This window comes from Podarcis bocagei (genome assembly GCF_964188305.1).
Source record: "Podarcis bocagei genome assembly, chromosome: 2".
Classification (NCBI taxonomy): Eukaryota; Metazoa; Chordata; class Lepidosauria; order Squamata; family Lacertidae; genus Podarcis; species Podarcis bocagei.
The window spans coordinates 10373969-10398184 of NC_138126.1; the positions used below are offsets into that span (position 1 = coordinate 10373969).

The 24216-nt window shown below is 47.8% G+C and overlaps 2 protein-coding genes across 9 annotated transcripts; both read left to right on the forward strand.

Moving 5' to 3' along the window:
• The first annotated feature begins 170 nt into the window (after positions 1 to 170).
• LOC308580603 (uncharacterized protein) lies at positions 171 to 8462 on the forward strand. Of its 8 annotated transcripts, none has more exons than XM_081182508.1 (4): positions 171 to 385; positions 2465 to 3265; positions 4816 to 4942; positions 5947 to 8460. In XM_081182508.1, the coding sequence occupies exons 2-4, from the start codon at positions 2543 to 2545 to the stop codon at positions 6762 to 6764; spliced, it is 1668 nt and encodes a 555-aa protein (XP_081038634.1). In that variant the 5' UTR covers positions 171 to 385; positions 2465 to 2542; the 3' UTR covers positions 6765 to 8460. The 8 variants fall into 8 exon arrangements, with proteins under 8 accessions (XP_081038634.1, XP_081038629.1, XP_081038632.1 ...); XM_081182503.1 differs by having other exon boundaries at positions 172 to 385; positions 2462 to 3265; positions 5947 to 8459; XM_081182506.1 differs by lacking the exon at positions 171 to 385 and adding an exon at positions 431 to 476 and having other exon boundaries at positions 2462 to 3265.
• A 2565-nt stretch (positions 8463 to 11027) lies between these two features.
• LOC308580481 (uncharacterized protein) lies at positions 11028 to 22458 on the forward strand. Its single transcript, XM_081182187.1, has 5 exons — positions 11028 to 11103; positions 12339 to 13196; positions 14747 to 14885; positions 16775 to 17032; positions 21058 to 22458. Exons 2-5 carry the CDS (start codon positions 12408 to 12410, stop codon positions 22083 to 22085), a joined length of 2214 nt encoding a protein of 737 aa, XP_081038313.1. The 5' UTR covers positions 11028 to 11103; positions 12339 to 12407; the 3' UTR covers positions 22086 to 22458.
• The last annotated feature ends 1758 nt before the right edge of the window (positions 22459 to 24216 follow it).

The window sequence follows — 24216 nt, forward strand, 5'->3', positions numbered from 1 at the left end:
TTGCAATTAAAAGAAAAGGGTGGGTTCTTTAAAATAAAATAAAATAAAATAAAATAAAATAAACACCCTTATATATCTCAGGTGTCAGAGTCCAGGGTAAAAAGATGCTTCTTCAGCCTATGATGAAAGCTATACTGTACAATTAAGGTGCCCGAGGAAACCCTGTCCCTGTGTGCAAAAGGGGATTTCCCCACTGCCTATGGAGGAGTTAAAACGAGAGAGTTCCTTGGAGGACCTTTCAGCTTCCTAGAAAGGAGGGGAAAAAAGGAAGTGGTGAAAACATAACCCAGGATGTAAACACTGGAAAGCCCCTTTTCCTGTTCCATCCTCTTTCCCCCTCCCCCCGGAAACCGATTCTCTTTTTGGTGTGGGGCTATGCATTTAGGTGAGGTTATTATTACACAATCTCTTCGTTGTTGGGGCTGGAGCTCCTGAAGGAGAAGCCCGATTCTGGGAAGAGAAGGAGAGCAGACCAGGTCAAAGGGGGGAGGGGGAGGAATTGCACCTGCAAAGGGAGGTGTAGCAGGTGACAGGTGGTGAAGCCCAGGCAGGGCTGCAGCGTTCCTGAGACTCTCCTGCTGACTGACGTGGGTCTTGCACGATGGAATGCTTCCTAGTGGTCTGTAATGCCTTGCACCTAGAAAGCTAGCAGCTCAGGGTTCTAGCCTCCACCTTCTCCCTGATGTATTATTAGCTTTACATAAGACCCCAGGCTCAATCACCAAAGGGTAAGATGTGAAGGGGATATGCTCAGAGTGATTTGCAGCAAAAGGGGGGCTTTGCATGCAGAAGTTCCCAGATACAATCTCCCACTACGATTGTAATTTTGCTGTACACAACCATGATTATTTTATGAGAGGGCAGTATATCAATGCAGATATCTATCATCTATCTATCTATTCATCTATCTATCTACCTATCTATCTATCTATCTATCTATGTGTCTGTCTGTCTGTCTATGTCTTTAGCACCCCCAGGTAGGGTTGGGAATGTCCCCTGCTTGAAATGACTTTGCCCATTATTGTACACAGTACTTGGCTGGGCGGGTCTGACAGTAGGGAGCTGCTTCCGATATTCCTGCATGCATTGGACTGCCATATGTCTTGAATTTCCCGGACATAGCTGGTATTCTGCCCTCGTAAACAATATCCGGGCGTAAAATCACTGAACTGTCCAGCAAAACGGGAAAAACTCAACTTTTGTGTCCAGATTTTCACTTTTTGAAATACAGCAGCCATGCCAGCATGGTGTAGTGGTTAAGAGCGGTGGACTCGTAATCTGGTGAACCGGATTTGATTCCCTGCTCCTCCACATACATCTGCTGGGTGACCTTGGACTAGTCACACTTCTCTGAAGCCTCTCAGCCTCACTCACCTCACAGAGTGTTTGTTGTGGGGGAGGAAGGGAAAGGAGATTGTTGGCCACTTTGAGACTCCTTAAAGGGAGTGAAAGGCGGGATATCAAGTCCAAACTCTTATGCGCATGCAGATATTCCCGTTGCCACCATATGGTGTTGGGGGCACGTTCAGTGACCCGAGTTTCCATCTTCAGGTTATAAACCAGAATAGCAGCAGCAATGGCATTCCTTCTTCTTTTTCTAAAGGTTGCAGACTTCAGGTGTGTGTTTGCTTTGTTTGTTATTGAGGTGTATGGATTTCTAAGCTATGAGGCTCTATGTGTGATGCAGGGACTCCCCATCCTCTCATGGTGGGGTGGGGGGCATTTGGTTATGTTACCCTTACCCTGCAGGTCTCATTCTCAATGAGAGGATAAATCCGTGGCCACAGTGTGGCGTTTGTGGTTAGAGTGCTGGGCCAGGAGCTGGGACATGGGTTCAAATCCCCTATTGGCTGTGAAGCTCACTGTGACTTTGAGGGCCAGTCGCCTGCCTTTCGGCCTAACCAACCTTATATGTAAAAGGTAAAGGGACCCCTGACCATTAGGTCTAGTCGTGGATGATTCTGGGGTTGCGGCGCTCATCTCGCTTTATTGGTCGAGGGAGCCGGCATACAGCTTCCGGGTCATGTGGCTAGCATGACTAAGCTGCTTCTGGCGAACCAGAGCAGAGCACGGAAACACCGTTTACTTTCCCGCCTGAGCGGTACCTATTTATCTACTTGCACCTTGAGGTGCTTTCAAACTGCTAGGTTAGCAGGAGCAGGGACCGAGCAACGGGAGCTCACCCCGTCACGGGGATTTGAACCGCCGACCTTCTGATCGGCAAGCCCTAGGCTCCTTGGTTTAACCCACAGTGCCACCTTCTTCCCTAACCTTATATGAGGAAGGAACAAAACATCTATGCCACTTTGATCTCTTTGGAGGAAAAGGATGGGATATACCGTAAATAAAATAAATAAATAAATAAATAAGAAAGAAAATAAGCTGGCATAAAATGTTTGATGATGAACTTGAAACAAATGTTTATTTGTGTTCCTTTCTTCCTCTCCCCCACCCTCTGAAGAAGAAATCCCCTTTCCTGGGCACCTGTGGAAATACTCAGAGACTGTCAGTGTCCTGTGGAGGTATTGCCACCAGCCTGCAGATGGAAGACCCTCTAGGCCTCAGACTGATGGAAGGGTCAGAGGGATCTGGGGAAAATGCTCATGTTACCCAGAAATACCCAAGAAGGACGCCACATTCGCAGCAAAAAGTGAAACAGGAGCCAAAGGAAGGGATCCTTCAGTGCTGGGAAGCCCAGTGGCAGCAGTTCCTGAAGGAAGTGGAGTCTCCTCACTCGGCGTGGGGGGTCCCACTGTGGCCAGAGGAGCCCACCCCCTGGGACGACGCCAAGGCCTTCTTCGCCTCCTTCGAGCAAGTGGCCAAAGCCTGCCAGTGGCCCAAAGAGGAGTGGGTGGCTCGACTCCTGCCGGCCCTCAGCGGACAGGCCAAATGGGCTTTTGGCAGCTTGGAGGCCAGAGATAGAGAGGATTATGGGAAAGTGAAGGCGGCCATCTTGCACGGGGACGCCATCAGCAGGGAGAAGCAGCGCCAGCACTTCCGGCGCTTCTGCTACCAGGAGGCTGATGGTCCGAGAGGGGCCTACAGCCATCTCCAGGAGCTCTGCCACCGCTGGCTGAAAGTGGAGAGGCACACCAAGGAGCAGATCCTGGAGCTGCTAATCCTGGAGCAGTTCCTGACCATCCTACCATCAGAGATCGAGAGCTGGGTCAGGGAATGCGGCCCGGACAGCTGTTCCCAGGCGGTGGCCCTGGCGGAGGATTTTCTACAGAGGCAGAAGGAGACAGAGAGATGGGAACAGCAGAAGGTGAGGAGGTCTAAACCAGGTGGAGGAACCTCAGGTATGGTGGGCCAAATGCATCCCCCAGCTCCCCTCAGGACACTTCCCAGGCTACACCCATAACCAGCTCTGCTTCAGACCCTCATTGAGTGTTGTCTGGCTGGGGTGACAAATAATAATAATAATAATATAATAATTTATTACTTATACCCCGCCCATCTGGCCAGCTCTCCCCAACAGAATATTAAAAGCACAATAAAATGCTAAACATTAAAAAGTTCCCTAAACAGGGCTGCCTTCAGATGTCTTCTAAAAGTCAGGTAGTTTTTTATTTCCTTGACATCTGATGGGAGGGCGTTCCAAAGGCCCTCTGTCTGGTTCCCTGTAGCCTCACTTCTTGCATTGAGGGAACCGCCAGAAGGCCCTTGGAGCTGGACCTCAGTGTCCAGGCTGAACAATGGGGATGCAGATGCTCCTTTAGGTATACTGGCCGAGGCTGTTTAGTGCTTTAACGGTCAGCACCAACACTTTGAATTGTGCTCAGAAACGTACTGGGAAGCAATGTAGGTCTTTTAGGACCGGTGTTATATGGTCCCCGTGGCTGCTCCCGGTAACCAGTCTTGCCGCATTCTGGATTAGTTGCAGTTTCCAGATCACCTTCATAGAGCGCATTGCAGTAGTCCAAGCGGGAGATAACCAGAGCATGCACCACTCTGGCGAGGCAGTCTGCGGGTGGGTAGGGTCTCAGCCTGCGTCCCAGATGGAGCTGGTAGACAGCTGCCCTGGACACAGAATTGACCTGCGCCTCCATGGACAGCTGTGAGTCCAAAATGACTCCCAGGCTGCGCACCTGGTCCTTCAGGGGCACAGTTACCCCATTCAGGACTATGGGGTCCTCCACACCTGCCTGTCCCCCAAAAACAGTACCCCTGTCTTGTCAAAATTCAACCTCAATCTGTTAGCCGCCATCCATTCTCCAACCGCCTCCAGACACTCACAGAGGACTTTCATCGCCTTCACTGGTTCTGATTTAAAAGAGAGGTAAAGCTGGGTGGCGCTGTGGGTTAAACCACAGAGCCTAGGGCTTGCCGATCTGAAGGTTGGCGGTTCGAATCCCCGCAACGAGGTGAGCTCCCGTTGCTCGGTCCCTCCTTCCAACCTAGCAGCTCAAAAGCACGAAGTGCAAGTAGATAAATAGGTACCGCTCCGGTGGGAAGGTAAACGGTGTTTCCGTGCGCTGCTCTGGTTTGCCAGAAGCGGCTTAGTCATGCTGGCCACATGACCAGGATGCTGTACGCCGGCTCCCTCGGCCACTAAAGCGAGATGAGCGCCACAACCCCAGAGTTGTTCGCGACTGGACCTAACGGTCAGGAGTCCCTTTACCTTTACCATTAGAGCTGGGTATCATCTGCATACTGACGAACACCCAGCCCAAACAGGATGCTGGACTATATGGGCCATTGGCCAGATCCAGCAGGCTGTTCCTGTGTCCTTATTGTCACTAAAGCATTGTGAGTTAGGTCCTGCCAGGAATTTGCAGACCTTTGACTAAAACTGATTCATGTTTCTTGTTTCAGGAGCCTCTGCCGGGTGAGGAGGGTGCTGTTGGTTTCTTAGGATCAGAGCGAACCTCTGTGCTTCCAGCCCAGACACAGCCAGGCAGAGAAACAAAGGAGGAGAATGACTGTGGTGACAGCCTGCTGGGTAAGCACAAAATCACAGAATTGTAGAGTCCAACCCCCTGCAGTGCAGGAATCACATCTAAAGAACCTACCAGGAACGAGCTGCTGAGCTCATTAGACATGACACTAATAAAGTTAACAGAAATAACAGAGGTAACAGAAACCACTGGGTTAAAGCTGACCCAAAGTCCAGAGGTAGCATTATTATCAATTTACGAGGGGGTGGAAGGTTCGCAGGCCATGAAGGGCTTGCTCACAAATTTATTGACAGCTGCACGAATTATGATAGCTAGGAAGTGGAAAAGGGCGAGCAGAATACAAAATGGAAGAATGGTATAAAGAGGTGTGGGATATAGCTATTAACGATAAATTAACATGTGCCTTTAAGGTAAGATGGGGAATATGCAGGAGATATGACTTCGAGGAGATATGGAAGGTGTTTGTAGAATTTGTACTGTTAAAATGGAAATAATACTATAATAATAATAATAATTTATTATTTATACCCCGCCCATCTGGTTATGCTTCCCCAGCCACTCTGGGCGGCTTTCAACAAAATATTAAAATACAGTAATGCATCAAACCTTAAAAGCTTCCTTAAACTGGGCTGCCTTCAGATGTCTTCTAAAAGTCTCGTAGTCAGTGTTCTCTTTGACATCTGGTGGGAGGGCATTCCACAGGGCGGGTGCCACCACCGAGAAGGCCCTCTGCCTAGTTCCCTGTAACTTGGCTTCTCGCAGTGAGGGAACCGCCAGAAGGCCCTTGGTGCTGGACCTCAGTGTCCAGGTAGAATGGTGGGGGTGGAACGGAAGAGGAGTTGAAATTTTGGGAGGTTGGATAATTACAATGGAATGGTCTCGGGGGTGGGGCGCACATTGTTATTTATTTATGATTATTACCTTGTCAAAAAACACAAACAAACAGTTAACTCCAACTTTGAGTGGTGTGATTTACTGCCGACTCGCTCTTTGATAGGTTTGCTGGCTTGATCCCTCAGGCTAATCTTCTTTCTCTTGATTCCAACAGATTACAGGCAAACGAACGAGCACAACGATCTGCAGGCAAGGCCCAAGCCAGTGGAGTTGCATCAGGCACCCCAAAGGAAGTCCGTTGATTGCAGTCCCTGGGGTCCTGAGCAGGGGCAAACTTCCCCGAAGGAGCTCAGACCCAAAACCCCACAGGGAAACCACGTCCGGAACAGATTGGTGGTGTCCGTTTCCCCTGCGGCAAATGGAAAAATCCTCGTCGAAGGCCCGCCACCCCAGATGCAGAAGATGAGCGGGGAGGACTTTAGACAGGACTCGGGTGAAAATGCTCCGGAGAGGCCCTACCACCGGTGCTCCACCTGCGGGAAAACCTTTGGCCAGAGCTCACACCTTCTCTTCCACCAGAGGACCCACGACGTGGAGAAGCCGTACAAGTGCACCCAGTGCGGGAGCAGCTTCCACTCACGCCAGGGCCTCATCTACCACCAGCGGAGCCATGCGGGCGAGAAGCCCTACAAGTGCTCCTTCTGCGGGAAGACCTTCAGCCAGAGCTCCCACCTGCTGGTCCATTGCAGGAGCCACACGGGGGAGAAGCCCTTCAAGTGCCCTGCCTGCGGGAAGTGCTTCAGCCGGAACTCGCTGCTGACCGTCCACGAGAGGACCCACACGGGGGAGAAACCCTACAAGTGCTCACAGTGTGGGAGTAGGTTCCACTCGGGATCGGGGCTCATCAACCACAAGAGGATCCACGCCGGCGTGAAGCCCTACAAGTGCGCTGAGTGCGGGAGGGACTTCATCCGCAAAGCGCACCTTGCCAGGCACCAGAGCGTACACAGCGAAGACAAAGCGGGCACCTGACCCTCCTGTCTTTCCCCCCGGGACGGGTGGCAAGCCAGTGAGAGCCAGTGTGGTGTAGTGGTTGAGAGCAGTGGACTTGTAATCTGGTGAACCGGGTTCGCTTCCCCGCTCCTCCACATGCAGCTGCTGGGTGACCTTGCAGCTGCTGGGTGACCTTGGGCTAGTCACACTTCTCTCAGCCCCACTCACCTCACAGAGTGTTTGTTGTGGGGGAGGAAGGGAAAGGAGATTGTGAGCCGCTTTGAGAGCCTAGGACTTGCTGATCAGAAGGTCGGCGGTTCGCATCCCCGCAACGGGGTGAGCTCCCATTGCTCGGTCCCTGCTCCTGCCAACCTAGCAGTTTGAAAGCACGCCAGTGCAAGTAGATAAATAGGTACGGCTCCGGCGGGAAGGTAAATGGTGTTTCCTTGCTCTGCTCTGGTTCGCCAGAAGTGGCTTAGTCATGCTGGCTACATGACCCGGAAGCTGTACACCGGCTCCCTCGGCCAGTAAAGCGAGATGAGCACCGCAACCCCAGAGTCGGTCACGACTGGACCTAATGGTCTTGCGTCCCTTTACCTTTACCTTTAGGGTAGTGATAAAGTGGGATATCAAATCCAAACTCTTCTTCTTCTTCTTTCGGGGGCTTGCTGTTCGGAAGATGAGGAAGCATGGCAGAGGGATGCTCTGCAGTTTATGTCTTAGGAACAGGCATCCTTTAAATGGGTCTGGGGCCGAAAATAAACTCCTTTTTGTTCACCGCTCTGTAGTGGGTAAGGGGGCAGAATTTGTCGCCTCTTCTGGGAAGGAAAAAACTTAAAACACGATACAGTGTTTCCAAAAAACAGACCAGAGGCAATTGTACTTCATCCAGCAGAGCTTTACTTGCTGCTGAAGGCAAATGAGCATAATGGTCACATTCAGGATTGGCACAATCCATAAGAATCAAGTTGTGGCACTCACAATAAAACCTACAAATTTATAATAAGGCTAAACCCTAACACCAGAGCATACAGAAACAGAACACTGGAACAAAGAGATAGAAAGAGAAAGTAAAATCCAGGATCATTATGGCCTGTATTTATCGTCAGCATGACCCTAACAGAAAGAGTTAAGAGAACCAGTTTTCCAAAAATCCTTGAAAACCGGAACACTCACTTCCGGGTTTTGATCGTTCGGGAGCCGATTTGTTCAGGAGCCAAGGCGTTCGAGATCCAAGGTACGACTGTATTCAGATTCAAAGCAGCTTACAGCTGTTTCTTGGTTTCCCTCCTATTCTCCCTGAAGGGTGTCCTATTCCAAAAGCCAGAGGGAGAGGCCCAGCAATCAAGAGACGGGTCTGGAGCCTTTAAGCTTCCACTGAGGAAACCTAAACTCTTTATCCTGGACTATTAGCTAGCATCAGCTTTACAAACAGGTGGTGTGTCCAGAGTCAAGAACACACACACACACACACAAGAGATTTTCACATAAAAAGACTCAGGTGGATATTTGTTGTGGGACAGGGAGGAGGGAAAGGGAAAGAAAGGATTAAACAGCAGAGAAGAACGTATGTGGGCAGAGGACTAAGAATTACATACTATGTACTGCATGCATTTCCCCATAAACATTTCAACAAATAAATTTCTTTTGCAAAAAAGTGATTAAATGGTTTTTAAACTGTTGCTGTTAACTGGTCGGTTCCATGTTTTGTTGGGGTATCATACAGTGTAGAAAGTTCTCAGGCAATTCAGCCATACCCAAACAGTTACCACGTTTTTTAAGGGGCAGTGTGTGTAGCTCTTGTATATAAGAACATCATAAGAGCCATGCTAGAGCCATGAGCTTAAACAACACCGCTGGTGCTTTTCAAGCTATCTTGGGATTCGTTTGAATGCGAAGCGGCGCAGGGATGCGAACAGCCGGGGGATCAAATGAGAAAATCAACGCAGCAGCGCCCTTAAGTGATGCCCCCTTTTTTTGAGAGAGAGATCGGAAAGGCTCTCCGGGAATTGCAGCTCCGACAGGGAAAGACTACAACTCCCAGAATTCCCCTTTGCCCAGAAAAGTCCAGCCGGCGTGAGCCTGACTCCCCTCTCCTCTGTGCAGAAAGAGGAGGAGCTTTCTCCCCCCGCCCCCCCCCCAGTCAATGCTAAGAAGGCAGGAGGGAGCCCTTTGCACAAAAAATTAAAATAATATACCCACCTAGAATCGGGGATCAGAGAGAGAGAGAGAGAAGTGTGTGTGTGTGTTTATGTTTATGTGTGGATCCAAAACTCCCCTTGTGGAATTGGATCTGGGCCAGCAAGATCTCTGCTAGAGAAGCTGGGAGAGGGAAAGAGACAGCCAGCAAATCTAAATGTTCGCATGGAGAGCTAAGCTCCTTCCGCGATTCCTTTGAATGCATGCAGTTTTCTTGGGGCCGGCGGGTGCTCTTGGGGCGCACGTGGCGTCACGGGGGAGACGCACGTCTGAACGGACGCAGGAACGGGGAAGATTGGGGACGCGCATCCCTTCAAACACCAAGCCGGATCAGAAGGTGAGAGCGCCTCCTTCCTTCCTTTTTTTTGCCAATTGCTTTTATTGATTTTAATAATAATAATAATAATAATAACAACAACAACAACAACAACAACAACAACAACAACAATAACAATAATAATAATAATTTATTTATACCCTGCCCATCTGGCTGGGTTTCCTCAGCCACTCTGGGCGACTTCCAACTGAATATTCAAATACAATAATCTATTAACATTAAAAGCTTCCCTAAGCTTCAGTAAATCATTTCACGTCATTGCCAAATGAATGCAATTTAATGCAATTTCCCAAAACTGGCTTCCAGAGAGTGCTTCCTCTTAAATGTGTGTGTGTGTGTGTGTGAACAGGTGCCAACTCCGTTGGACCCTCCCACAAAATTCCCTATGAAGGGGGCGGGCACCCACAAATTTTGGTGCCAGGGCCATGCCCCATGGCACCCATAACCCCGGGCACCCAAGGTTGCAGGACAAAGTTGGTACTCCTGTGTGTGTGTGTGTGTGTGTGTGTGTAAGAGAGAACACTTCCATGTCTAGGATGCTTAGCAGGTATACAGATCACAGAATCAGAGAATTGGGAGGGACTCCCGTGGTCATCTAATCCAACCCCCTGCAATACAGGAATCTCAACTCAAGCATCCGTGACAGATAGCCATCCAACCTCTGCTTAAAAACCTCTGAGGAAGAAGAGGCCACAACCTCCCGAGGGAGACCGTTCCACTGTTGAACAGCTCTTCCTGTCAGAAAGTTCTTCCTGATGTTGCAGGAATTTATGTATAGGTTGGGGGGGGTTGCCCCTCCAGCAGATATCATGCGCATGCACCCCACTACCAAAATCAGCACCATCACTCTTGTGACTTTTGTGATTTGTCCCCACAAAACACTTCATCACAGTTTCTTCCTATCTGTTCAAAGGGCCTTTGCTGCACGATACCAAATGTAAGAATTCACTGATAAATGTACTTATGTACTGGCTCACAGGGAAAACTTCAGAAATTCATATAGACATGTGAGCTCAGCTACTCAGCAGCACCTCTGCCTGAGTGATAATCCCTGGATCCTGATACCTGAGTGCCAGACAGGTACCCATTCCAGAAATAACAAATCCAGATGAAGACAAAAGGGTGTGATTAACTTGGCTGGGAAACAGGGAAATGTAAATATCTCTTTTGTTACACTTGATGGGTGTTTGGTGGAGGGCAAGGAGAACCATGGGGCAGGGTCCAGAATGCTCAGATTACTGCCACCAGACCTCCCCTTTCATGATGTATTAGTGATGTAGTTTGGGGGGGGGTGTAACATGGGGATTAGCAGCTAATAAAAGTTTGGGTTCTCTTTTGTTCGGGGTTTCCATCTTGTTCCACCTTGTGGCAGGTGGGAGTCCTGTCTCGACAGTCTTCAATACAGACCAAGCCTACTGGCTGCTGCTTTGCTCTGGTATTCCTGGCTGGTGTCCTTGTTTTTTGTCCAAGGGAGCCCTCAGATTTCTCCGTTAACAGCCGGGATGTCCTTTCTTGTAACTCAAAGCCATTGGTTTGGGTTCATATGGAAGGTTTTTTTAATGTTTTATTATGTTTTTATATATGTTGGAAGCTGCCCAGAGTGACAGCAGATGGGTGGGGTATAAATAATAACATTATTATTATTATTATTATTATTATTATGGAAGAGGATGTCCCTATTTTCATCAGAGAAATGTTGAAGGGTATGTAAGTTTAGCGCTCATTTCTGTATCATTTGCAAACAGATTCCCCCACCCCCTGCCCAGAAAATACAGTCAAACCTCGGTTCTCGAACGGGTCCATTGCCGAACGTTTCAGCTCCCCAACGCTGAAAACCTGGAAGTAAGTGTTTTGGTTTTCAAATGTTTTTTGGAACTCGAATGGCTTCCAAGGCACATTTCTCTCCCCCCCACACATTGAAATTGGAGACAGCCCTTAGATTTTCGGTTTCCAAACGTTTCGGAAGTCGAACGGTCTTCCGGAACGGATTACGTTTGAAAACCGAGGTTCCACTGTAACTGAGAAATTAGAGTAAAGCTTGCACTGTATTCCCAGATGTGGCTTTCATGTTGTGTGAATGCCCAACTGTAATGTAGAAATTAACAGGGAAATGTCAGGAAAGCAAAATGCAGTGGTACCTCAGGTTAAGTACTTCATTCGTTCCAGAGGTCCGTTCTTAACCTGAAACTGTTCTTAACCTGAAGCACCACTTTAGCTAATGGGGCCTCCTGCTGCCGCACCGCCGGACCACAATTTCTGTTCTCATCCTGAAGCAAAGTTCTTAACCCAAGGTAATTTTTATGGGTTAGTGGAGTCTGTAACCTGAAGCGTATGTAACCTGAGGTACCACTGTATATGTCGTGCAACTGCTGCCTAAGAGAGAGGAGCTTGAGGTAGCTGTCAACAGGAGAAGGCGAGGCTCTCTTAAACCTTTAAGGTTTAAAGTGTGTGCAAATATCTGTGTACCTTATACTCAAAGCGCTTTTAATACAACTTTCCACGCTTGTGGCTTCTCCAGAGAATCATGGGAACCGTTGTTGAAGAAGTTGAAATTAAGAGGTCCCATGTTCCCCTTGACTGACAATTCCCAAAGCGGTTTAGCAATCGGCTCCTCTTTCTGGGAAACTCTGGGAATTTGTGTGAGGCTCAAATCTTAATGTGGATGAATGGAAAAGCATCTTTTTTGTATGCGGAATGTCACAGGTTCGATCCCTGGCAATGTGGAAGGAAGGGGGGGGAGAGAGCATTCTGGTTCCATAATAACCAGGTAGAATGTTCCGGAGAGGGAAGGAGGTACATTGCAGTTGGTTCCGCCCAGGCCAATGCCACTCTGGGCGGCTCCCAACAGAATTAAAAGCACAATAAAACATCAAACATTAAAAGCTTCTCTAAGCAGGGCTGTCTGCAGATGTCTTCTAAAAGTCAGGTAGTTGTTTATTTCCTTGACATCTGGTGGGAGGGTGTTCCACAGGGTGGGTGCCACTACCGAGAAGGCCCTTTGCCTGGGGAAAGGGATGCCACCACGGAAGGAGTTTGGAAAGGTTTATCTCACCTGCGTATTTTTCTCTCTCCCCCAGACAGAAGCTCAACGCACCCACCTCGATCACGGTAGCTTATTCTGGAGTTTTCCGGGAGTTTGTCCCGGGATGAAAATGGAAAGGGATGTTCCCGACGGCAGTGCGCAAAGGGAAAGCCCCGGGAAATCCATTCGCTTCCTCTGGGACAATGTAAGCCGCAAACCCAGGATGGGCTTCGAGGGAGAAAGCGAATCCCCTGAAGCAGTGCACTGTGGGGGATTGCGCCGCAGAGCGACTCTGCACCAGGTGAAGGAGGAGCCGGAAGATGGTTTGGCCCAGTCCTGGGAAGCCCAGTGGCAGGAGTTTTTGAAGACGGTAGAGTCCCCTCACTCGGAATGGGGGGTCCCCCAGTTGCCGGAGGAGCCCACCCCCTGGGACGATGCCCAGGCCTTCCTAGCCTCCTTCGAGCGAGTGGCCAAAGCCTGCCGGTGGCCCAAGGCCGAGTGGACGGTCCGTCTGCTGCCGGCCCTCAGCGGGGAAGCCGAGCTGGCCTTCAGCAGCCTGGAGGCCGGAGACAAGGAGAATTATGGGAAAGTGAAGGCCATCATCCTGCGATGGGATGCCCTCACGAGGGAGAGGTGGCGCCAGCACTTCCGCTGCTTCCGCTACCAGGAGGCTGAGGGGCCGCGAGGGGTTTGCGGGCAGCTCCAAGAGCTCTGCCGCCAGTGGCTGAAGGTGGAGAGGCACTCCAAGGAGCAGATCCTGGAGCTGCTGATCCTGGAACAGTTCCTGACCGTCCTTCCGCCGGAGATCCAGAGCTGGGTGAGGGAGCACAGCCCGGAAACCTGCTCCCAGGCGGTGGCCCTGGCCGAGGAGTTCTTGTTGAGGCAGCGAGAGGCCGAGAGACTGGATAACCAGGTGAGAGCTGCCATAAAACTGTGGTTGGCAGGTTACACCAAACCAGGTGTCCATGGAGGTGCAGGTCAATTCTGTATCCAGGGCAGCTGTCTACCAGCTCCATCTGGTTCGCAGGCTGAGACCCTACCTGTCTCACCAGAGTGGTACATGCTCTAGTTATCTTGGACTACTGCAATGCGCTCTCCGTGGGGCTACCTTTGAAGGTGACCCGGAAACTACAACTAATCCAGAATGCAGCAGCTAGACTGGTGACTGGGGGCGGCTGCCAAGACCACATAATACTGGTCTTGAAAGACCTACATTGGCTCCCAGTACGTTTCCGAGCACAATTCAAAGTGTTGGTGTTGATCTTTAAAGCCCTAAATGGTATCAGCCTATTATATCTGAAGGAGCGTCTCCACCCGCATCGTTCAGCCTGGACACTGAGGTCCAGCTCCAAGGGCCTTCTGGCGGTTCCCTCACAGCGAGAAGCAAAGCTACAGGGAACCGGCAGAGGGCCTTCTCAGTAGTGGCGCTCGCCCTGTGGAACGCCCTCCCATCAGATGTCAAAGAGATAAACAACTACCAGACTTTTAGAAGACATCTGAAGGCAGCCCTGTTCAGGGAAGTTTTCAATGTATGACATTTAAATGTATTTTTAATCTTTGTTGGAAGCCACCCAGAGTGGCTAGGGAAGCATAGCCAGATGGGCGGGGTACAAATAATAAATTATGATTATTATATTATTATATAACCTCTGGCTTTCCAGATGTTGTTAATCTATGACTCTCATCACCGTTGACCACGCTTCCTGGTGCTGATGGGAGTTGTTGTTCAGCAATGTCTGGAAGGTTCCTCACTCCCGGAATAAACTGTGGTTTGAGTGCTGTGCCTTGCTAGCATTTAACTTGCGCCATTTCAACCACCTGTGCTACTTGGTTTAAAAAAGAGAAAATTCATATTGTGAAAGGCCTATCTGGAAACAGAGCAAGTTTTCAGAGCAGGACTGAAAGCCGCCAGAGCAGCTTACGGAAATGCCGTTTACCTTCCCGCCAGAGTGGTACCTATTTATCTACTTGCACTTTGACGTGCTTTCAAACTGCTAGGTGGGCAGGAGCAGGGACCGAGCAACGGGAGCTCACCCCGTCGCGGGGATTCGAACCGCTGACCTTCTGATCGGCAAGTCCTAGGCTCAGTGGTTTAACCCACAGCTCCTCACTCCTAAACAAAAAAATTCCTTCCAGTAGCACTTTAAAGACCAACTAAGTTAGTTCTTGGTATGAGCTTTCGTGTGCAAGCACACTTCTTCAGATACACTCATTCTGTGTATCTGAAGAAGTGTGCTTGCACACGAAAGCTCATACCAAGAACTAACTTAGTTGGTCTTTAAGGTGCTACTGGAAGGAATTTTTTTGTTTTGACTATGGCAGACCAACACGGCTACCTATCTGTAACTCCTCACTCCTGACACTTTTGCCTCTGTCCTTGCCTGCTAACAACATGTGACCCTTGTCAGGCTGCTGTGGTCCTTAGGCTGAAAAAGGTGAACAGGTCCCTGTCTGCTGTTGCAGGTATTATTTGAGGAGGACGAGGAGGAAGAGGGTTCGTCTGAGGTTGACCAAACTCCTCCTGATGCTGTGCAGAGGGCGGCCAACGTGGAAACCAAGCAGGAAGATGGCAGCCACTATGATGGGGATCCGTGCCCATTGGGTAAGCATGGTGGATGGCCTGCTATTGTGCTGGGCTCAAGATCAGACAGTGTCGTGGACATAGCTTCCCGCAGTCCAGAGGAGCAGTCCGAGTCAGAAGGGGAAGAGAAGCCAGCCAAAAGCTCCCTCTTGCTTATGAACATATTGGGTTAAACATGACGTCAATGTTAATGTTCCGATCAGTTTCCCTTAATGGCCACAGTGATCCATGCGACAGTCATCTCCAGGCTTGACTACTGTAATTCGCTCTACGCGGGGCTGCCCTTGAAGCTGTCCCAGAAACTCCAGCGGGTACAGAATGCTGCAGCGAGGCTCCTCACAGGGTCTCTGCCATGGGAGCATATTCATCCAGTGCTTTTCAAGCTGCACTGGCTCCCGGTGGAGTACAGGGTCAGATTTAAGGTGCTGCTTTTGACCTTTAAAGCCCTTCACGGCCTAGGACCCTCGTACCTACGGGACTGCCTCGCCTGGTATGCCCCACGGAGAGCCTCAAGGTCCATAAATAACAACACCCTAGTGGTCCCAGGCCCTAAGGCAGTTAGACTGGCTTCAACCAGAGCCAGGGCCTTTTCAGCACTGGCCCCAACTTGGTGGAACGCTCTGTCTCATGAGACCAGGGCCCTGCAGGATCTGATTTCTTTCCGCAGGGCCTGTAAGACAGAGTTGTTCCGCCTGGCCTTTGGATTGGAGCCAATTTGATTCCCTCCCCCCCCCTTTTTCTTTTTTCTTTTCCTTCTCCTGCAATGAGGCTTCATTTTAATATTTTAATGTTCCATTATTTTAATGTTGTATTTTATTTTTGTTTTTAAGTTGTAATCACTCATCTTGTTTTTATTATTGCTTGTAAGCCGCTCTGAGCCCGGCCTTGGCTGGGGAGCGCGGGGTATAAATAAAAAATTATTATTATTATTATTATTAATGTGGTAGGGTTTTAGAATTCTGTTTTTGAGTTCAGTTATGATGACTGAATCTGGATTAAGCACCCACTTTGCAGCCCTATGTATAGCCTCTCAAGCTTTTACATACCTGTGGCTTCTTTTGTGTTGTTTGTTTAAAGAAGTAATTGTTGTGTGCTTTACGGAGTGTATAAGAATAAGAAGGACTCTTCATTTGACAATATACTGTAATAATAATAATAATAATATTTTTTTATTTATATCCCGCCCTCCCCAGCCGAAGCCGGGCTCAGAGCGGCTAACAACGATAAAAGTAACACAGCATTCTAAAATCAATTCATTTTAAAATCAGTTCAAAATCAAATTAATGGCAACCATTGGGCTAGAGTTCTGTGAGGATTACCAAAGGAGGTAGCTGAGAACTACTTGTAAATCTGAAAAAACTAATAATTTTAAAAAGAGAAGGACTCGCTCCATCTTTGTTAGGTGTGTGAGCACCCTGAGATTTTTGAGTGAGCGCCATGGTCACTTTTCTCCTCCAAGAGAAAACGCATGCACAGAAAATCAGTTGCCCGGGAGAGAAAGCGGCCAATTTATTTATTTATAAAATATTATGTTTCAAAGTCCGTTCTGACAGAACGACTCTGAAGCTTTAAAAGCACATAGAGCTGAAAGAGGAAGTGGGAAAGAGCGTCACTCTTCCAACTTCCTCCTTCAGGTCTTATGTGCTTTGCAAGGGAGAGGAGTTTAACCATCTTCACCACTCTTCTGAATCTTCCAAATCCAGTTTCATTCGACATTCCTGAGTTCTTGAGTTATGAGAGGGGGAAAAAAGCTTTCCGCTGTCCACCTTCTCCACATCATGCTTCATTATGCACTTGATAATGTTGCCTTTTTCTTTTCTCTGATCCAAGAAGCTTGGTTGTCTTTTGTACCCCCGTTTCCTCTAATACAGGTATGGAATTGTTTGGGATTCCCACTTTTTTGTCTTCAGCAGGCAATGGATGGATGGCCGCAGATGAGGAGGAGAAATATTTGCCCGAAGATTCTGACACGGTGGCACCACGTGGGACTTCAGCATGGAAAGAGAGTTTTTCCTCGTCTCACGAGCTCAATAGTTCTCCAGCAAGTCAGGAAAGAACGAGGTGCTGTCAGGAAACCTGCCCAGCACAGGAAGCAGAACTACCCATTTCCTGTGGGGAAGGTCCCCAGGTCCCTAGTGAACCCACGATCCAAATAGAGATTGATGCCGGTAAGATACAGAACCCTTGAAGTGCTTGTGGCAAAAGCAGACGAAACATCACTGATTCCCTCTTCCTAGAGTGGCCCACCGGAGGATGCAGTGGGAAGCCGCCAAGCCAGGACCTGAGTGCAGCATCGACAGTCTCCCCACTTGCAATTGCAAGCAACTAGCATTCGGGGGGGACGCGGGTGGTGCTGTGGGTTAAACCACTGAGCCTAGGACTTGCCGATCAGAAGGTGTGAATCCCCCTGATGGGGTGAGCTCCCGTTACTCGGTCCCTGCTCCTGCCAACCTAGCAGTTCGAAAGCATGTCAAAGTGCAAGTAGATAAATAGGTATCGCTCCGGCGGGAAGGTAAACGGCGTTTCCGTGCGTTGCTCTGGTTCGCCAGAAGCGGCTTAGTCATGCTGGCCACATGACCCGGAAGCTGTACGCCGGCTCCCTCGGCCAATAAAGCGAGATGAGCGCCGCAACCCCAGAGTCCGCCACGACTGGACCTAATGGTCAGGGGTCCTTTTACCTTTACCTAGCATTCCGGGGGACACTGATTCTGACAGTGGACGTAGATTGCAGCCTTCAGGGCCAGTAGCAATCTTTTTTTTTAATTTTTATTTTTAAATTAATTTTTATTAACAGGCCAATCACATCACATTATCCATATCACATTAATTCCAAATTATACAGCCAAATTTTAAATTTTGTTGAGGGTACCCATACATCAAGCTCCGCACGAGTCCAAAACAGGCACCACTTATCTTCCTGCTTTAATTAGTCAGTTCTATCCAGTTTGATCCGGATAGTCCTTTGTTACTTCCTTTCTCTTCTTGTTATCGTGTATTCCTTTCTTTGCGATCTCTGATGATTTTCACAAGCAGATTGAAAACTGGTATCTCTGTGTGGGTTTTATACTCTTCCAAAAATCATATCGGTCAGGGACAGCCTCTGCTCAACGCTTCCATAATCAAAATTAATCTCCGGTCTGTCCTTTATTTTTCTCAGGCTTACCAAATAGATCAAATGAATCAGGGGGCTCTGTCAGGACAAACTTGCATTCCAACATTCCTTCTCATTCTAACGATCCTGATTCTCCTCCCCCTGTCCTTTTTCCGGCAAGCCTGTCTTGGCGAGAAGCCATTTTTTAACTGCGTCATAAAATTTTTCCTCTTTCTCACCATTCACCAGTCTTCTCTCCTGTTATAATCCATCCCACACAGTCTTAGAATCCTGCTTATGATTAATAAAAACACGACGATCTTGTTTCTATCTGGGATGAAGGGTTATTAATATCACATCGTGTAAAGAAAAAAAGAGTTTTTTCCTCCACCCCCCCTTCGTTCCAAACATACAGTCTCCTTGTGGTGATTCATCGGAAGATTTACTTATCCATCCGTCAGTCCTGGTCGCAGAGATCCATTAATCAGTGGTCTTATGTGTCGAGCCTTACTTGATGTATGTGCTTCAGCTTTGTTTCCAATCATATGTTTCCAATTATAATTCCGAGCTGAAGCAACCAGCACGCACTAATTGGAATCTGCGTAAGGAAGATCTGACTTCATCGAGGGCTTGTGCCAAGTGTTCGGCACCCCCATCTCTCGGATCAGGGGGTGCATTGTGAACACTGCTGGCAGGGCAGTGTTCCCCCATATCCAGGGGGAGTAGGAAGGCTGCATACTTCCCATAGCAGCCCCTTAATTACCTCGTATGGGTCAGAAAGATGTTATTGTCGGCCATCTTCCAACGCGCCACCTGGTGGCCCCCTTCAGGGCCAGTAGCAATCGATAGATTTATTCTCCATGATTTGCTCATATTAATGATGATGATGATGATGATGATGATAATAATAATTTATACCCCGCCCATCTGGCTCGGCTTCCCCAGCCACTCTGGGCGGCTTCCAACAAAATATCAAAATACAGTAGTGCATCAAACATTAAAAGCTTCCCTAAACCGGGCTGCCTTCAGATGTCTTCTAAAAGTTGTTCTCTTTGAAATCTGGTAGGAGGGCGTTCCACAGGGCGGGTGCCACTACCGAGAAGGCCCTCTGCCTGGTTCCCTGCAACCTCACTTCTCACAAGGGAGGGAACCACCAAAAGGCCCTTGGCGCTGGACCTCAGTGTCCGGGCTGAACGATGGGGGTGGAGACGCTCCTTCAGGTATACAGGATCAAGGCTGTTTAGGGCTTTAAAGGTCAGCACCAACACTTTGAATTGTGCTCGGAAACGTACAAATAAATAGTGTCACTATCAAATGAGCAAATGGATTAAAAAAAATAACACCACACAGGGTGATAAACAGGTAACTGGAGATGATAAAAATCAAACAAAACATTGAAAACAATGGGGGGGGAGGGGAAGCAACCACCCCAACTTTATGATTCATTGAGAAAGGGGTGTGGGGGTGATGGAAATAAGATAAAGTCCCAACCAGAGAAGAATGGCAGATTTGAGTTGATGGATTTATGCCGAAATGGCAAAAATGACCAGAAGAATCAGAAATCCGGAAGACCAAAATTTAAATAAAGAATGGGGAAAATTTATAATTTATCTTAAAAACCACTGTACAGTAGTAACACAGGTTAAGAACTTAATTCGTTCTGGAGGTCCATTCTTAACCTGAAACTGTTCTTAACCTGAGGTACCTCCTCCCCCTGCTGCTGCGCTGCCGCTGCACAATTTCTGTTCTCATCCTGAAGCAAAGTTCTTAACCTGAGGTACTATTTCTGGTTAGCAGAGTCTGTAACCTGAAGCGTCCGTAACCTGAAGCATCTGTAACCCGAGGTACTACTGTACAGTCGTACCTTGGAGGTTGATCAGAATCCGTTCTGGAAGTCCATTTGACTTTCCGAAAAGTTTGATTTCAAAAGCATGGCTTCTGATTGACTGCAGGAAGCTCCTGTAGCCAATCGGAAGCCACAGAAGCCCTGTTGGATGTTCGGCTTCCAAAAGAACATTCAAAAACCGGAACACTCACTTCCAGTTTCCGATCGTTCGGGAGCCGGAATATTCGACTCCCAAGGCGTTTGGGAGCTGAGGTACGACTAAACAGTTGAAATTGTTAGTAGGATTGGAATAATACTTGTAGTTTAATGGTAAATTTTGGATATACTGCAGATGTAAAAGATTTGGATTAGTATAAAAGATGCAGGAGGAAATGACTAACAATAGGACCCGGAAAGGGGCGGAGGGAAGTTCAGGAGATTCTATGGAATCTTGTTTTTATGTTGTATGTTGGATATGTGATAGTAAAACTTTAATTTGAAAAACCAAAACAGAACAGAATAGAATAGAATAGAATAGAATAGAATAGAATAGAATAGAATAGAATAGAATTTATTATTTATACCCCACCCATCTGGCTGGGCCTCTCCAGCCACTCTGGGCGGCTTCCAACAGAGTATTAAGATACAGTGGTCTGTTAAACATTAAAAGCTTCCCTAAAGAGGGCTGCCTTCAGATGTCTTCTAAAAGTCTGGTAGTTGTTCTTCTCTTTGACATCTGGTGGGAGGGCGTTCCACAGGGCTTCCTGACAGTAAGAGCTGTTCGACAGTGGAATTTGCTGCCAAGGAGTGTGGTGGAATCTCCTTCTTTGGAGGTCTTTAAGCAGAGGCTTGACAACCATATGTCAGGAGTGCTCTGATGGTGTTTACTGCTTGGCAGGGGGTTGGACTCGATGGCCTTTGTGGTCTCTTCCAACTCTATGATTCTATGATTCTATGTTTCTATGATTCTACAGGGCGGGTGCCGCTACCGAGAAGGCCCTCCCATGTAGGGCACCACTACCCAAAATGCCCTGTTCACCACCAATTTATTACTATGGGGGGAAATGGGGATCGTTCCCACTGTTCAAGCCACCCCCAAGGTTGCATATAGTAATATTTGTTCACAGACAAAAAGACTCCCACAGACTTTTGCACAGATGATGGGAGTCGTGGTAGTGCCTTGTTGAAGGTCCCAAGCCTTTCCCAAGCTAATAGTGAACTTTGTCCCCCCTTCGCCCCCTTGATATCTTACAGGGTTTCTCTCTTTATTCTTGCAGATGATGTGGGGGAGAACGAGGAAGAACGGGAATTACCTGGGATATTGTCTGGAAGAGATGGGCATGAACAGTTGAAGGAGATCCTTTGGAATCGAGAAGGACCACAGATGGAGGAAGGCAACCACACAGGGAAAAAGAAACACCAATCCATTCCTTATCAGGATGGGAACTTTTATGACATCCCAGATCAACAAGAACAGGCAGAAAACAGGAGGGTCAAGGGCCTTGATATTTGTTGGAGAATACACACAGAAGAGAAACCAGAACAGACTTTAGTGTTTGGGAAGAGCTTCACTGAGGGTGGAAATCTTCCGGAATTTCAAATGCTCTGTGAAGAGCAGAAACCGTACAAATGCTTTGTGTGTGGAAAGTGCTTCACACGGAGTACCAACCTTACTTCACATCAAAGAATCCACACAGGGGAGAAGCCCTATGGCTGCCCAGACTGTAGCAAGAGGTTTTCTAGCCAGTCAGATCTTATTAAGCATAAGAGAATTCACAGAGGAGAGAAACCGTACAAATGCTTTGTGTGTGGGAAGAGCTTTAGCCAGGGTGGGCACCTAACCTCGCACCAAAGAATTCACACAGGGGAGAAGCCCTATAAATGCTTGGAGTGTGGGAAAAACTTTAGCAAGAACACCAACCTTACTCTGCACCAGAGAATCCACACAGGGGAGAAACCATACAAATGTCTAGAGTGTGGGAAGAGCTTCACTTGGAATTCAAACCTTACCTCCCACCAGAGAATTCACACAGGGGAGAAACCGTTCAAATGCTCAGATTGTAGCAAGAGCTTCTGCAATCACTCGACACTTATTAAGCACATGCGAATCCACACAGGGGAGAAGCCCTATAAATGCTTTGTGTGCTCAAAAAGCTTCAGTCAGAGCTCTAGCCTCACGGCACACAGGAGAATCCACACGGGGGAGAAACCATACAAGTGTTCTGAATGTGGAAAGAGCTATAGCAAAAACACAAATCTTATTTCACATCAGAGAATTCACACAGTGGGAAAACTGCATAAGTAAATTGTTGCATTAATGCTTGGAGTGTAGGAAGAGCCCTCGATGTATACCTATAGGGAAAACCATAGAAATTAAACTTTCTACACATGAAGAAATCCGGCTACCATCTTATTAGATATTCACACACAGAAGTTGCATAAATGTCTAGATGTCTGGAGGTCAAGTTATAAGTCCTGGAAAACCATACGAGTGACAGTGGACAAAATTGAGGGGGGATGGCAATAGTTTGAGCAACTTCCATTGTTTCTCCATTAGTCAGTTAAAATGTAAACAGGATAGTAATTTTGGGGGGCAGTTTTTCCTAGATAGATATTTCTTTTTGTCAACATTATGCAAACTACATTGAAATAAACGTTTCTTCCAGGTTTTTCAAACAGAGCTGTGGATTGTTTCTTATTGTTTACATATGCTGCAAATGGGGAAAAAAAAGATTTTATAAAGCTTTTGGAGTTGTTTTGGAAAAGCTTCTCGAGTGATGTACAGTGGTACCTCGCAAGACGAATGCCTCGCAAGACAAAAAACTCGCTAGACGAAAGGTTTTTCCGTTTTTGATTTGCCTCGCAAGACGAATTTCCCTATGGGCTTGCTTCGCAAGACGAAAACGTCTTGCGACTTTGTCTCCTTTGTCTAAAAACAAAGACATGTTTTGTTTATAAAGTTAATTTATTTTCCCTTCAATTTTTGAACTGCTCTTTACAGTATGTGTGACTTTAAAGAGCAGTTAATAAACTGTTGTTGTACCAAATTTGGCTTTGTTTGGACTTTTTTTTACCATAAAGGTACCCCTGCCCGTACGGGCCAGTCTTGCCAGACTCTAGGGTTGTGTGCCCATCTCACTCAAGAGGCCGGGGGCCAGCGCTGTCCGAAGACACTTCCGGGTCACGTGGCCAGCGTGACATTGCTGCTCTGGCGAACCAGAGCCGCACACGGAAACGCCGTTTACCTTCCCGCTTGTAAGCGGTCCCTATTTATCTACTTGCACCTGGGGGTGCTTTCGAACTGCTGGGTTGGCAGGCGCTGGGACCGAACGACGGGAGCGCACCCCGCCGCAGGGATTCGAACCGCCGACCTTTCGATCGGCAAGCCCTAGGTGCTGAGGCTTTTACCCACAGCGCCACCTGCGTTTTTTGACCATATGAACGCATTAATTGATTTTCAATGCATTCCTATGGGATTTCGTGATTTGCAAGACGAAAAATTCGCTAGACGACAAAACTTGCGGAACGAATTAATTTCGTCTTGCGGGGCACCACTGTATATTGATGTATCTTATATATATATACATATATACAGTTTAAACCAGGGGGTCTCAAAGAGGCCCGCAGACCTGTCAACTCTGCTACAGTTGGTGAAGTAGAAATTCTGTAAAACACATTACCGGAGGCCAGAGTCGCTACACAAGAGTGAAGCCTGACCAAAGAACTGGTAGGAACCAGTTTAGGAGGAAGCTAAAAATGACTGTTAGAGTGAAAAACAAGTCCAGGTAAGGTGCAAGGAGGGGTCTACATGTACAGTAAAAAAGGCTGGGTTGGTTAAGTGTCTCTAGGATTTATAGTTGGATGAGAAGGTGATTCTTTGGCGATCACTTGTAGCTGAGTAAAATTGCCTTCCATGAATATGGTTTTAACCGTGAGTCCATAAGTGACTGTAGAGGCCAATTCGGGATCCACACTTCCTTCCACAGTGGGGACGTAGGTTTCTGGGCGGGAATTGATCACGGTGAGGGTTTGCCAAGTGTGCCTTCCTCTTAGCACATTTCTCCCTTTTGTCCTGAGTTTGAGCATTTTCAAAACCCACAACACCTTTGGTAAAGGCTGTTCCCCAATTTGAGTGCTCGCAGGCCAGTATTTCCCAGTTGTCAGTCTTTATACTACATTTTTAAAGATTTGCCTAAAGGGAGTCTTTGAACCATTTTTATTGACCATCAGCATTACACTTTCCATTTTTAATGGAAGTAGCGTACAATGGTACCTCAGGTTAAGTACTTAATTCATTCTGGAGGTCCGTACTTAACCTGAAACTGTTCTTAACCTGAAGCACCACTTTAGCTAATGGGGCCTTCTGCTGCCACCGCGCCGCCGGAGCACAATTTCTGTTCTCATCCTGAAGCAAAGTTCTTAACCTGAAGCACTAT

Bases quoted from the DNA above. Each gene is read 5' to 3' on its own strand.
- LOC308580481 (XM_081182187.1), top strand. From the start codon at position 12,408: ATGAAAATGGAAAGGGATGTTCCCGACGGCAGTGCGCAAAGGGAAAGC. The intron at 14,886-16,774 runs GTAAGCATGGTG...TTTTGTCTTCAG, and splicing joins TGGGGATCCGTGCCCATTGG to CAGGCAATGGATGGATGGCC. The intron at 17,033-21,057 runs GTAAGATACAGA...TTATTCTTGCAG, and splicing joins CCAAATAGAGATTGATGCCG to ATGATGTGGGGGAGAACGAG.
- LOC308580603 (XM_081182501.1), top strand. From the start codon at position 1,477: ATGCGCATGCAGATATTCCCGTTGCCACCATATGGTGTTGGGGGCACG. The intron at 1,618-2,461 runs GTGTGTGTTTGC...CACCCTCTGAAG, and splicing joins CTAAAGGTTGCAGACTTCAG to AAGAAATCCCCTTTCCTGGG. The intron at 4,943-5,946 runs GTAAGCACAAAA...TGATTCCAACAG, and splicing joins CTGTGGTGACAGCCTGCTGG to ATTACAGGCAAACGAACGAG.